The sequence below is a fragment of the Alexandromys fortis genome, unplaced genomic scaffold (assembly GCF_014885135.2).
Source record: "Alexandromys fortis isolate MF-2015 unplaced genomic scaffold, M_Fortis_MF-2015_v1.1 scaffold_69, whole genome shotgun sequence".
In the NCBI taxonomy this organism is placed as follows: domain Eukaryota; kingdom Metazoa; phylum Chordata; class Mammalia; order Rodentia; family Cricetidae; genus Alexandromys; species Alexandromys fortis.
Genome location: NW_026067951.1, coordinates 439,687 through 451,139, shown reverse-complemented (window position 1 = coordinate 451,139; position 11,453 = coordinate 439,687). Strand labels below are relative to the sequence as shown.

Genomic DNA, 11,453 nt, shown 5'->3' with positions numbered 1-11,453 from the left:
TGAAGTGGTGTTATTCCCAAGATTTTTTTTATAGTAGATTGCCAGAGAATAAAACATCATGACCTTTTCTTGACCCAAAGGATGTTTTTTTCTGTTTCTCAGTTATATATGGTAAGTTAGAAATTCATTCTTTCTATTATTCATATAATATCTTAGTATATAATATTTAAACATCACATTGCCCTGAATTGCTTTTAAACAAATATTGATGTTAACACAAACAGAAGAGCCTCCTAGGCTGAGGGTTAAGTTGGAATTCTATGGGTCAGGGATAATCCTTTACTTTTAGCTTGCAAAAGATGAAAATGAAATATCATAATCATCTCTCAGGCAATGGGATCATTAGACAACAATGCTTTGTGGATATGACAGCACATTTATGTGAATTAATCATTTTAAAAAATAAAATAAAAAATGTTTAGACATGTTTTCCTTGATGTATTTAATTATCATATCATTTAGGCTTTTAGCAAGTAGATTTTTGATATCAGGAATATTGATGAACTATATAGTTCTCAAACCACCAAATCCCAGAGGAGTTTGTGGTCAGCTCCAGTTCTCACCAATGACTGGGAACATGAGAATTTCTATTTCCAGATATTTTGAAAATCAGGATAGCATCTGCTAAACTTTTTAGGTGTCAAAAGACATTGACAATGTTTAATAGTGTGTACGATTCTAAGTAGAAGGTTTCAGCTTTATATTTTCTATCTAGCAACCCTGCACACACTTTAGCCATTATGCTGCGCTCTTAGTGGGTGTTTTAGTTGGAGTTTTTATTGCAGTGGTAAAACACCATGACCCTAACAACTTGGAGAGGAAAGGGTTTTATTTCTGTTTACTACACTCAGGTCACACGCCATTAATGCTGAAAGTCGGGGCAGGAACTCATTCATATAGGGCAGGAACCTGGAGACAGGAGCTCATGCAGAGGCCATGGAGGAGTAATGCTTTCTTTATTGCTTCTCATAGCTTGCTCAGCCTGTGTTTTTATAGCATCCAGGACCACCAGCCTCGGGGTGGCGCCACCCATAGTGACTCAGGCCTCTCATATCAATAATCAATCAAAAGCTTAGCCACAGGACAGTCTGGTAGGGACATTTTCTCAGTTGAGGTTCCTCTTCCAAAGCGACTTTAATTTGTGTCAAAGTGAATGAAAACTATCCAGGACAGTGGAAGGACTTAAGGGATTTTTTTTTTTTTGAGAGCCTTCCAGCTCCATTGTTCTGAGACTTCTTTCTTTACAACACAGAATGCAGTAGGAATGCTCAGCGTTTGTTGCCAATAGCATGGCACAGCTCCAGACTCTGGAACCCGGTAGATGTAGACTTGAAGTCCTGTTCTGCCTTGTATTATGGTACAAACTAGCAAATTCTATCCCTAGACGTCTATTCATCTGTAAATAAGGATAGATGTAGTATTGACAAATATACGCTACTTCACAGACTTGGGCCAGGCACTCTGAGACCTCTAGTTCACATAAGCTGAGCCTGGAGTTAAGTCTCTGTCTGTGAAGAGTTCGATTTAGCAAGATTTCTATTAAATCTGTTTAGAAAGATTCCCTGTTCTCCATGTCTGACCGAACCCCTTATGCCTCACCAGCCCCTTGTCCCCAGTTTGCTCAGAATAGCATCACTGGCCGGCTGCTGCCTACCCTGCTCTTGAGTGACAAGCCCCTCTCTTGCCTTGCTGTGTTTGAAGTTGAGCCCAGCACTTCTCTTCCCTACAGACAAACCCCACCCCAGTGCTTGCTACCCACAGTGCAGTGCTCTTGAATACTCTGCCTTGTCTTTTAAACAAGGTCAGTAAGTTTTTCTCATAGTATCTGCTGTACATGGTTGTGGTGACGACCGGAGCTGGAATGTAGGGAAAGCAGACAGTGAGGAGTCTGGTACAGGGAGAGTGTGTGAGGCTTTGCCACATTTATTGTGGTCATTGTTGCTTTTGGTTCTGTTCTCAATTCCTTGGTACTTTGCCCTTCTCTTTCTTTAGATGCTTTTGGCCAATATTTTCCCCAAGGCAATGCCTACTCTGGTTTGAACACTCAGTTCCTTGATTCTCCTTCATGTGATGTATAAAAAACATCTCATCTTCACCCTGCTTCCCTCTCAGAGAGAACTAGCAAAAGGATGGAAATATTCGCAAATCCACTGCCAAGGCATATTTCCTGGATTAATGGAAACTAAAGAGTAATACATAGCAATTGTCTCTAAAGCCTTCCACTTCTCCTTAGTTTGCTTTTACTTTGTCAAGAGGAGGAGTGAGCTGATGTACTCCCCACAAAGCCATTTACAAAGGGGTGTGTGTTAAAGTCTTAGTATCCAGAATTTCAGAATGTGATTTCATTTGGAAAGAGCGCTTTGCTGAGGCAAACAAATCTAAGTGACAACAGCAGGAGGGACCAATGGAACTGGTGTCCTTATGGACGGGGAACACTGTCACGACATGCCAGAAGGAAGATGCTGTGGGGATTGCACTGAGTGTATCAGGTCGAGAGGTCACGTTGGTCAGTAGATCTACAAGGCCAGGAGTACCCGAAGGGGACAGAGGCTGGGAGAATAGCGTGGAAACAGGTGCTTCCCCGGGCACGATGGAGCATGGCTGATACCTATTTTTCAGACTTTCAGACAATACATTTATGCTGTTTTAAGTGACCCAACTCAAAAACGCTTTGGCAGATCAGAACATAGGCTAGATACTGTGGTTTCAAATAAAAAGATAGAGTAATAAAAGTTTAGATCTGTATGTACCTTACAGTACACCAAGTGAATGGATGTTAAAGCTCAGAGTTCAAAACCAGGAAGGTACACTGTAATCACCTTTTATGAAAAGCCCACCTCACAGCTGGTTAGCATGGATGTTTCTGCAATGCAGTGACCATCAAAATAAGCAACATCAGCCGGGCGATGGTGGTGCACGCCTTTAATCCCAGCACTCGGGAGGCAGAGGCAAGTGGATCTCTGTGAGTTCGAGACCAGCTTGGTCTGCAGAGCTAGTTCCAGGACAGGCTCCAAAGCCACAGAGAAACCCTGTCTCGAAAAACCAAAAAAAAAAAAAAAAAAAAAAAAAAAAAANAAAAAAAAAAAAAAAAAAAAAACAAAAAAAAAACCCTCAAAATAAGCAATATCACAGATGTTAAGTGCATTCTTACTGTGTTGTGTCTTGGCACAAAAAATCTGAGACTTTTCATTGTCTAGAGGCCATGCTTATCAGGCTACATTTCCATATGGATTTTGACCAACAATTATAAACAACAGAGAACCTGCTCATAAACAACCTGAAGGCGGTGAGTCAGGCAGATGGTACTTTGGGGGTGGGATGGGGAGAGTTTAAAATGGCAGGTGAGTCCTACTTTATGCGCACACTCAATGCTAAATCCCAGTGAATGAAGCATCAGTGGGGAAGTTAGGGTTTTACTCAGATTCCAGATGATTTTAAAGTCTGATGTTTTGATGCTTTAAATGTCTTGTGTAAAAGAAACCAACATTTAAAAAATAATTAGAGTCTTATAAGAGAAAAATCTTTTGTATTTGGGGAAAAACAAGAATATCAGATGCACTGGGGACACTGTCTGCATATTGGTGGCTAGAAGGTAAAGGTATTTATATCTTGGCTCTTCCTGATGGCACCAGAGGGATCTTTCTATGGAGTTCTTCTGTGGGGAAGGGTAAAAATCTTAGGGAGTAAGTGGGAAATGCACAAGGGTCTTGAACCTTGTTGGTAAACTCTGCAAGGGTTGTTTTTTATTTTATCTTATCCAATGGAGGAACCCAAAAGTTAGATCAGTATTTATAGAGTATTAGCATGGTCAGGTTATCCTCATATAGAATGGCTGGATGATGTAGAAGGATCTTTTTCTATCTGTTGTTTCATTGGTTGATTAATAAAGAAAACTGCTTGGCCTGATAGGTCAGAACATAGGTCAGTGGAGTAGACAGAACAGAATGCTGGAAAGAAAGGAAGTGAGGGCAGACAGGATGGAGCCAGCCGCCAGGTCAGACATGCTGAATCTTTCTCAGTAAGCCACCACCTCGTGGTGCTACACAGATTATTAGAAATGGGTTAAGCAAGATATGAGAGTTAGCCAAGAAGAGGATAGATATAATGGGCCAGGCAGTGTTTAAAAGAATACAATTTGTGTGTTGTTATTTCGGGGCATAAGCTAGTCAGGCAGCTGGGAGCTGGGTGGCAGGACGTGGCCCACAGCCATCTCTACAGCTGGAGGTGTTCAAGATATCAAAGGACTGGTTAGTAGATCAATCCTCACCTCCTACATGTAACCATACAGAAATTTCTACAAACACAAACCAGTAAGAGTCTTTGTCCTCACTAATAGTACATACAGGCTTTGACCACTGGGGTTAGCCTAGGGCATAGCTATTTGTATGCACCTGATGAGTCCATCCCGCATACACAGGTTATGTTAGCCTAGTGATTCTTTCTTGACCTTCAGCACCAAGAATATTGAAACTTAGCATTGCTTGATTTCCTCTCAGTGGCCATACACCATTCATTATGTTTAGGTTTGAAAGTGTAATGTACAATCCAAAGCAGAGGGCTCATCCTCGTGTTCCAAGCTACAGGGACAGTAAACTGATGTACGTTCTTCTCACTAGCATTCATGAATCCCATTAAGATGACAGGGTAGTCTGATGGGGGTATTAACAAATATCTTTTTTTTTCAGAGGGTTTGGGAATATAAAATAAAGCAGTTTAATGATGACTTACTTGCTTTACCTGGGAAGGCAAGAGGGGCAGGAGAGGGTGCTGGGAAACCCTCACTTCACTAATGTGCAAACAGGCTGAGGGGCAGATAATCACTACTACTGCTTTCTCTGTGTGACCCTGTTTTGGGGAGGCAGGCCTAACAGTCTTAGGGGAAGGGGGGTGCCTTAGGTTACACACCACATAAATCATTCACACAGTACCACCTCGTTGCAGAGGAAGAACAGAATTAGCCAGGTGAGTGGGGTGGGTGGCCTTTACTTGACCAAGGAACCAAAGAGGAAAGGAAGCTGTATTCTGCACTCATCAAAGCCTTGTGGCCCACATTTACTTCCGGTTCTCTGCTTTTGTAAGCCTGCTTCTCTGAAGGCCCTGAGATGTTCCACCTAGCCACCCAGGAAAAATCTAGACGTCGTTGTCATGTATCATTTTATTGAGAGAGAAGAGTCCAGGAGATTATCTTTTGGAAACCCGGGCCTCAGACCTATGACTCAGTTAAGAACGGACTAGAACGAGTCTATCTCTGCTGTTCTGACACTGTTTCCTAGGTGGAGGCCTGGCTTTCAAACTCAGAGGTAGGTTCTGCAGCCCCTACTGCCTGGTTTTCGGGGATGGCCCCGTGGGGCAAGTCTGTGTACTTGCAGGCAGAACCTCGGGAGAGATGGACTGGGTAGCGTCGTCGGTTGGTGTCCATTTTGGCAATTACTGCTCGAGGTAAATCCACACGACAACGGGCTGCTAATGCCACCAGGTAGATGAGGACATCGCTGAGCTCCTCTTGAAGGGCTGCTCGTTCCTTTGGCAGCCAGGCTTGAGGACCAGGCTCTGCATCAGACTTCCACTGGAAGAGTTCCGCCAGCTCACCCACTTCTCCCACCAAGGCTAGGAGCAGGTTCCGAGGCCGGTGGAACTGCTCCCAGTCCCGTTCAGCAGCAAATTCTGCATGGAGACGTCGGATGTCCTCATGCGTGGGCTCCGGGCTGAAGCTGAACGGGCCGGCAGCAGCAGAGTTTTCTTGCCCCGCATCAATGTCCGCACCACCACCGGCTTGGGACATTCCGCCCACCAGTCCCCGCCACGCCGCAGCTAGCAAACCCCGCGCCACGTTCGGAGTCCATTAACAAATATCTCATGGGGTATTAACAAAATTGATGTGTGTTGAGTGAATGATGAAATATTAGAACTTAAACTCAAATGTGTCCATTACATTTATTTAATTTTAAAATGAACTTCAGATCAAAATAAAGTAAAACTTAGAAGTAATCATGAAACTGTTAAATACCGATGACAGAATTATGAATGAAAATGTATGTTCAGGTCAGTGCAAATTTATTCATTTTTCTCGAGAGCAATATCTTGGTTATGGAGAGCTACAAAGATCTCCATTGCCTCTCAGTGAACAATCTCCAGTCTTACAAAGTTCATTTAGTGAGAAAAAATGCAGAGAGAACCTCTGCACACACATTCTGTTCTCAATGCTGTCTTAATGTCTGAAACTGTGAATAGCTATTTACAGCCAGAGAGACACGGTAGTGAGTGACAGCTCACTGAGTAAGGCTTCGGCACCTGTCATGGGATGCTAGTCATCCTTCTCATACATACCTGATGGGAGCCTTCGCTGCTTCCTACACTGTGGTGATGGCGCACATGACAAGAAACAGCATGAAAGAGGAAACACTTAGTCTGGTTCATTGTTAGTGAGGGGACAGTCTGCTAGGGTGGATGGGTGAGGTGTGGTGAGCAGGTGGCTGGGAATCTTCATACTGCAAAGAACAAAGAAGCAGAGAGTAGACTGGGAGTGGGGGTGGCTACTGGCTTTTAACTCTCAATGTCTATCCCATCTATGTCAGTGACCCGATTCCTCAACTGGAGGGTTTTCCCCTAAATAGTGTCTCCTTATGGAGCTCAAGTGTTCAAATGCATGAGCTTTTGGAAGACAGTTCATATTCACACCACGTTGAGATGATTAGGGATTAGATCCATATCTAGCCATAAAATATATTTCTGTTTCACATATACCTTGTACATATAACCTGGAGATACTTTTTTTTTTTTCAAAATATTGCTCATGTACTTCTTCATTTTTTTAAAGTTGTGTATATGTCTATGTGTGTATGGGTACTCAAGGAGGTCAAAAGAGGGATTATGGTCTCCAGAACTGGAGATACAGGTGGTTGTGTGTGGGTGCTAGGAACTGGACGTTAGTTCTCTCTCTGCCAAAGCAATGAAGCCCTTGTTTTAGCCAGGATTTCTATTGCTGTGACAAAGCACCATGACCAAACAGCAAGCTGGAGAGCAAAGGCTCGGCTTATATTTCCATATTGTTGTTCATCATAGAAGAAAGTCAAGAAAGGAACCTAAACAAGGCAGGTACCTGGAGGCAGGAGCTGATGCAGTGGCTGTGAATGGGTGCTGCTTACTGGCTTGCTCCCCCTGGCTTGCTCAGCCTGATTTCTTATAGAACCCAGGATTACCATCCCAGGGATGGCTCTACCCACAGTGGGCCGAGTCCTCCCCATCAATACTAATTAAGAAAATGCCTTACAGCTGGATCTTAGGGTGGTCTTTTCTCAGTTGTGGTTTCCTCCCTTCAGATAACTCTAGCTTGTGTAAAGCTGGCCTTGAACTAGGCAGCTCAGCATCTTCATCCATTAATTCATCTCTCCAGTGTCAGTGCATGTGTTTTCATTGGGACTGATTGCATCAGATCCAATATGGAATTTTTGGCCCATATTGACATTCAAAAGTTTCAGATTTCTGAAGCCAGAATTTTTAAATTGGAAGTAATCAATCAACTTCTAATAATATTGTACAGACATTATAAGTAGAAATGTGGACTGCTCTGGTATTTAATATTTGAAGTGGTTTATGAAAGTACATGTCCACCATGAATATTTAGTAGGCAAATATATATCCACTTGTGCCTCAGCTTCTGGAGCATCCACTATATACCAGGCGTTGTGGCTAGGTGTAGGAAGCACACAATTGAAAAGATGTGGTGATTGTTCTCCCTGAAAGGCAATCAGGTTGCGATCTAATCATAAGCACAGGTGGGAAGTGAGTCAACTGGAGGATGGGGGCACATAAGAACCTTGGAGTTGGCTAAAGATGGAAGGAAGAGCTTTATGAAAGAGCTGTATGTGCAAATTAAAAAAAAAAACAACAGTCAGATCAGTTGCACGAGTGTGGAACTATTAGGAATGATGCAAACATTTGATCCTCCTTTCCGATGTCATCCATGACTATACATGTACGCATGTCTTAAAGGGCTCAATTACTCAGTCAAACAGTCAACACCCCAAGCCAAGTCTAGAGCAGTTTTACCACAGAAAGGTAACTTCTTCCAATGTTACATGTTCTTATAAAAAAGGAATCAAGGCAGAAAGGTATAAAGACCTCTTTGTTGCTGGTCTATTATAAATGGAAAAGCTTCATGTAGTACATGAAATAAGCCATACACATGCTCTTGTGCCTTTAATTTTTAATTTTATTGGTGACAATGCAAACAGGTATATGAACATCTCCACCGTCTCTACACACGTATTTAAATAAAACAAGAGTTCTAAGATTTGGATTTCAGTGATGACTAGAACATTATTACTTTACTGTATAAAATTCTCCAAGTTTACAAAATCTGCTCATTTCCCCATGTCTTAGATATAAAAGAAAACAGCTGCAAGAACTAGAAAAAAGAACTTAATGAAGAGAAACACCGATAAGCTCCTGGTGAAGCCCAGCACATGAGTTATGAAGGACTCAGCAATGTTGTGAGCATTGTTGTATACTAGTGTTCTCTGTGAGGTTGGCGTGTCTCAGAACATCCCACCGGAGGCTTCCCCTGACCTCAGTTTTCTGTGTGCATGTGGATGACAACTCGCTGTGTACTTCTACAGTGGAGACAATGAGAAGCCATGTTTTCCCTTTGATATCCCCATATCTTTTCCTGTGTTGGTCCCATCTTCCCCCTGACATGTCTAGTTTCTCCCCATTAGGCTGTATAAACTGTCTCCCCCAAATCTGATGTTTAGCTCTAAGAGTTCTCTGAGTTCCTTCATTGGTCCCACATCAGGAATGACAAAAGTTAAGTCATTATGTAGTGTAGAGAGAGCTGTTTGTCATCCCTCAAATTATATCATATATATGGCTTTCTGCCTATGAAACTGGTTCTACCAAGAAGACGAACAGTGACGACCACTCCAGAGTCTGGTATGGAACCCTCAAAACTCTTTGAGGCAAGTGCAATGCTGTCCATACACCAATCACACAGACCGGGAGCTAGCTGTGAGCTCCTGATAGACATGAACCAGCTACGGGGACAGATTTAATTGACAAGCAGGGGATGATGAACAGCAACGATATTTGTCTCTGTGTCTCCCACTTGCTTTCCAACGAACTTCGGCAATTGAAGCCAAGTGGCTCCTTGCCAGGTTAAGGTACCACATAAAATTTACTGTCTGTGAGTTTGGCTCATCTTTCAAACAAAGTGTCATTGCTGAAATTGAGACACAGACTTTCAAGACTGCTCTGTAAAGGTTAGGATTTTGGTCAGCTTGTTGTATCAGACTTCGTATTCAGGATATTAATTTAAAAAAAAAACTAATGCCAGTGTAAACATTCCTCAGATACATAGGTCTTTTATATATTGCACATAAAATTTTGTTCAGCATTTCTCCCTAGCAATTTTTCATTAGTATATAAAGGATATAAAATTGTGAAGATCATCATATGCATTTGGCTGGGTCAATATTACTTCAAAATGATGACATTACAAATGGTTATGGATGGTTTACAAGAGCTTTAAGCAACATTTTCTGGATGACTAAGTAAAGATGATGGTAAAATAGCTTAAGTATAGAAGATTATTTTCCAAGATTACATTCTAGGAAAGATTAATAGTAAGGAGTGGGTAATGAAGCTTTAAAAATATTGTTAGGTCCTTAGGAGTGAGTTTTCCGTTTGCCTCACACCTGTATAACTACATATATCTCCATCTGATTTATACTCAACACATTTTCTCTTTTGTATAAGCATGAGATATTACAACAAAAGCAGGTGTGTAGATCCCAAGCTAAATAATGGTGTGTAAACTATTAGAATAAGATTCACCCATATTGCTAAATTGCTTTTTATATGGACTCTACAACTTGTGCCCGTACTTTCAAACACCATCAGGGTAGTGAGTACCTTGAAATGAATTCTTTAAAGAAATCAGTGGAAATAGTTTTTTTACATGTACAAAAAGAACTATAAATACAAAATTTTGTGTTGAATTATGCAGATGTGAGTTCCTCTAGAGAATGAAGAAAGGTAACTCCAGGTAGCAGGCAGCAAGATATTAGCAAAACTGACCCCTAAAACCAATTTGTGTGTAACACCATCTAACACACTAAGAAGCCCAATTAAACATGTTATCTTCACGGAGTAGTTGTCTCAAGAAGAAATAAGTGGAATGATGTTGAAATCTAGCCAACTAAGTCTTAATTTCGATATCCTCTAGATGGCCTGATTCTCTACCTAGAGAAATGGAAAATAAATAAATACATTTTTTTTTGTTCTCACTTAACTAAATGATCTCTGTTGTTCCACAAGTACTTTCACAGTCCTGACAACACATTGCTTGTCTCCCTGAGCCATCGCATCCTTAGAAAGGCTGCTCTTCTGTAGGGAGGTGTCAGAGAGTCCATTGGGTTACAGTAGCGTTGAACCTTAGTTCATCTCATCTCTGTAGGCATCAGTTTTGAAAGTCACATTGGGCTGATCTGGACAGTCGTCTGAGTTCCCACAGCCATTCCAAACTCTCAGCCAGATGTGAAATGGTGAAAGCAACAGGAATTGTCATAACTGCTGGTTGTTTCTACAGTGTTGGGGGTTTCTTTTCCCACAGGGTTCTCTGTGCTCCGTGCCCATGCGTGGAGCAGACAAGGTGATCCTTAGGCACCCCCCGTTCCCTAGGTCACTGGCACATATGGAAGGCTCTGGTCATTTTGCAGTCATGTCCCTTCTTTCTTTGAACAGGACCAGTGTTTGAATTTTAGGGCTTCATGTTTCCGAGTCATGCCTCCGGTGTCTTGTCGCTGGTCAGTTGTTCCCTGTCTGTCATTTCATCCTGAGGCGGTCTTGCTCTATCAAAGAAGCCACACTAGGAGAAAGAAAAATCAAGTCATCTGGAGAGTGTGTGAAATACCTTATTTAAGGAATTTGCATTTTAGACATTTTATAAGAAACCTGGGATATGTGAACTATCTGTCTAATTGTCCAAATCAAGAGGGAAAATCAGAGTGTTGGTTACTGGTGGAGAGAAGTCACTGCCCAGACAAGGTTGGCAGTGCATCTGTTGACTTCCTCCCGCCACACAGGAAGTAGTGACAGGATGTCTTCATTTTACCGATGCCGCTCACAGACCTTAGCTATCCCATCCTGTCACTAGTGCACTAAGGATCCTTCTGTCTTTCTGCATGCTTCCCTCATGGTGCCCCACAGTTGACCTGACACGTGTCGTTCCCTGTGGTATTCTGTAGGGTACTTAGGACACATCACAGGGAGACATTGTTGCCTGTTCTTCTGGACTTGGTGGGACATACGGTGTTTAGAGGAAGGTCCAATTTGTGATTTATGTCAATAACAGCACCAGGCAGGATGGGACATCCTTGTGACTTTCTACAGATTTACCAGTACTCTGGTAAAGATGGCTCCAGAACCATCTTTCTATTCAATTTCAAATTAATATT

The 11,453-nt window shown here is 42.1% G+C and overlaps 2 protein-coding genes across 3 annotated transcripts in view; both read right to left on the bottom strand.

The window, feature by feature from the left end:
* Positions 1 to 4,708: 4,708 nt before the first annotated feature.
* LOC126506769 (dCTP pyrophosphatase 1-like) lies at positions 4,709 to 5,834 on the bottom strand. Its single transcript, XM_050150562.1, has one exon. The coding sequence runs from the start codon at positions 5,780 to 5,782 to the stop codon at positions 5,270 to 5,272; it is 513 nt and encodes a 170-aa protein (XP_050006519.1). The 5' UTR covers positions 5,783 to 5,834; the 3' UTR covers positions 4,709 to 5,269.
* A 2,363-nt stretch (positions 5,835 to 8,197) lies between these two features.
* The window catches only part of Itga8 (integrin subunit alpha 8), a 174,179-nt gene continuing 170,923 nt past the window's right edge, over positions 8,198 to 11,453 (bottom strand). For both annotated transcript variants that reach the window (XM_050150524.1, XM_050150525.1), the window contains exon 30: positions 8,198 to 10,864. In XM_050150524.1, the coding sequence (XP_050006481.1) occupies positions 10,778 to 10,864 (87 nt within the window). In that variant the 3' untranslated portion in view covers positions 8,198 to 10,777. The remainder of the gene's footprint in view (positions 10,865 to 11,453) is intronic.

What these genes read in the sequence shown, in the direction of transcription:
- LOC126506769 (XM_050150562.1), bottom strand. Translation starts at nt 5,782, where the DNA reads ATGTCCCAAGCCGGTGGTGGTGCGGACATTGATGCGGGGCAAGAAAAC.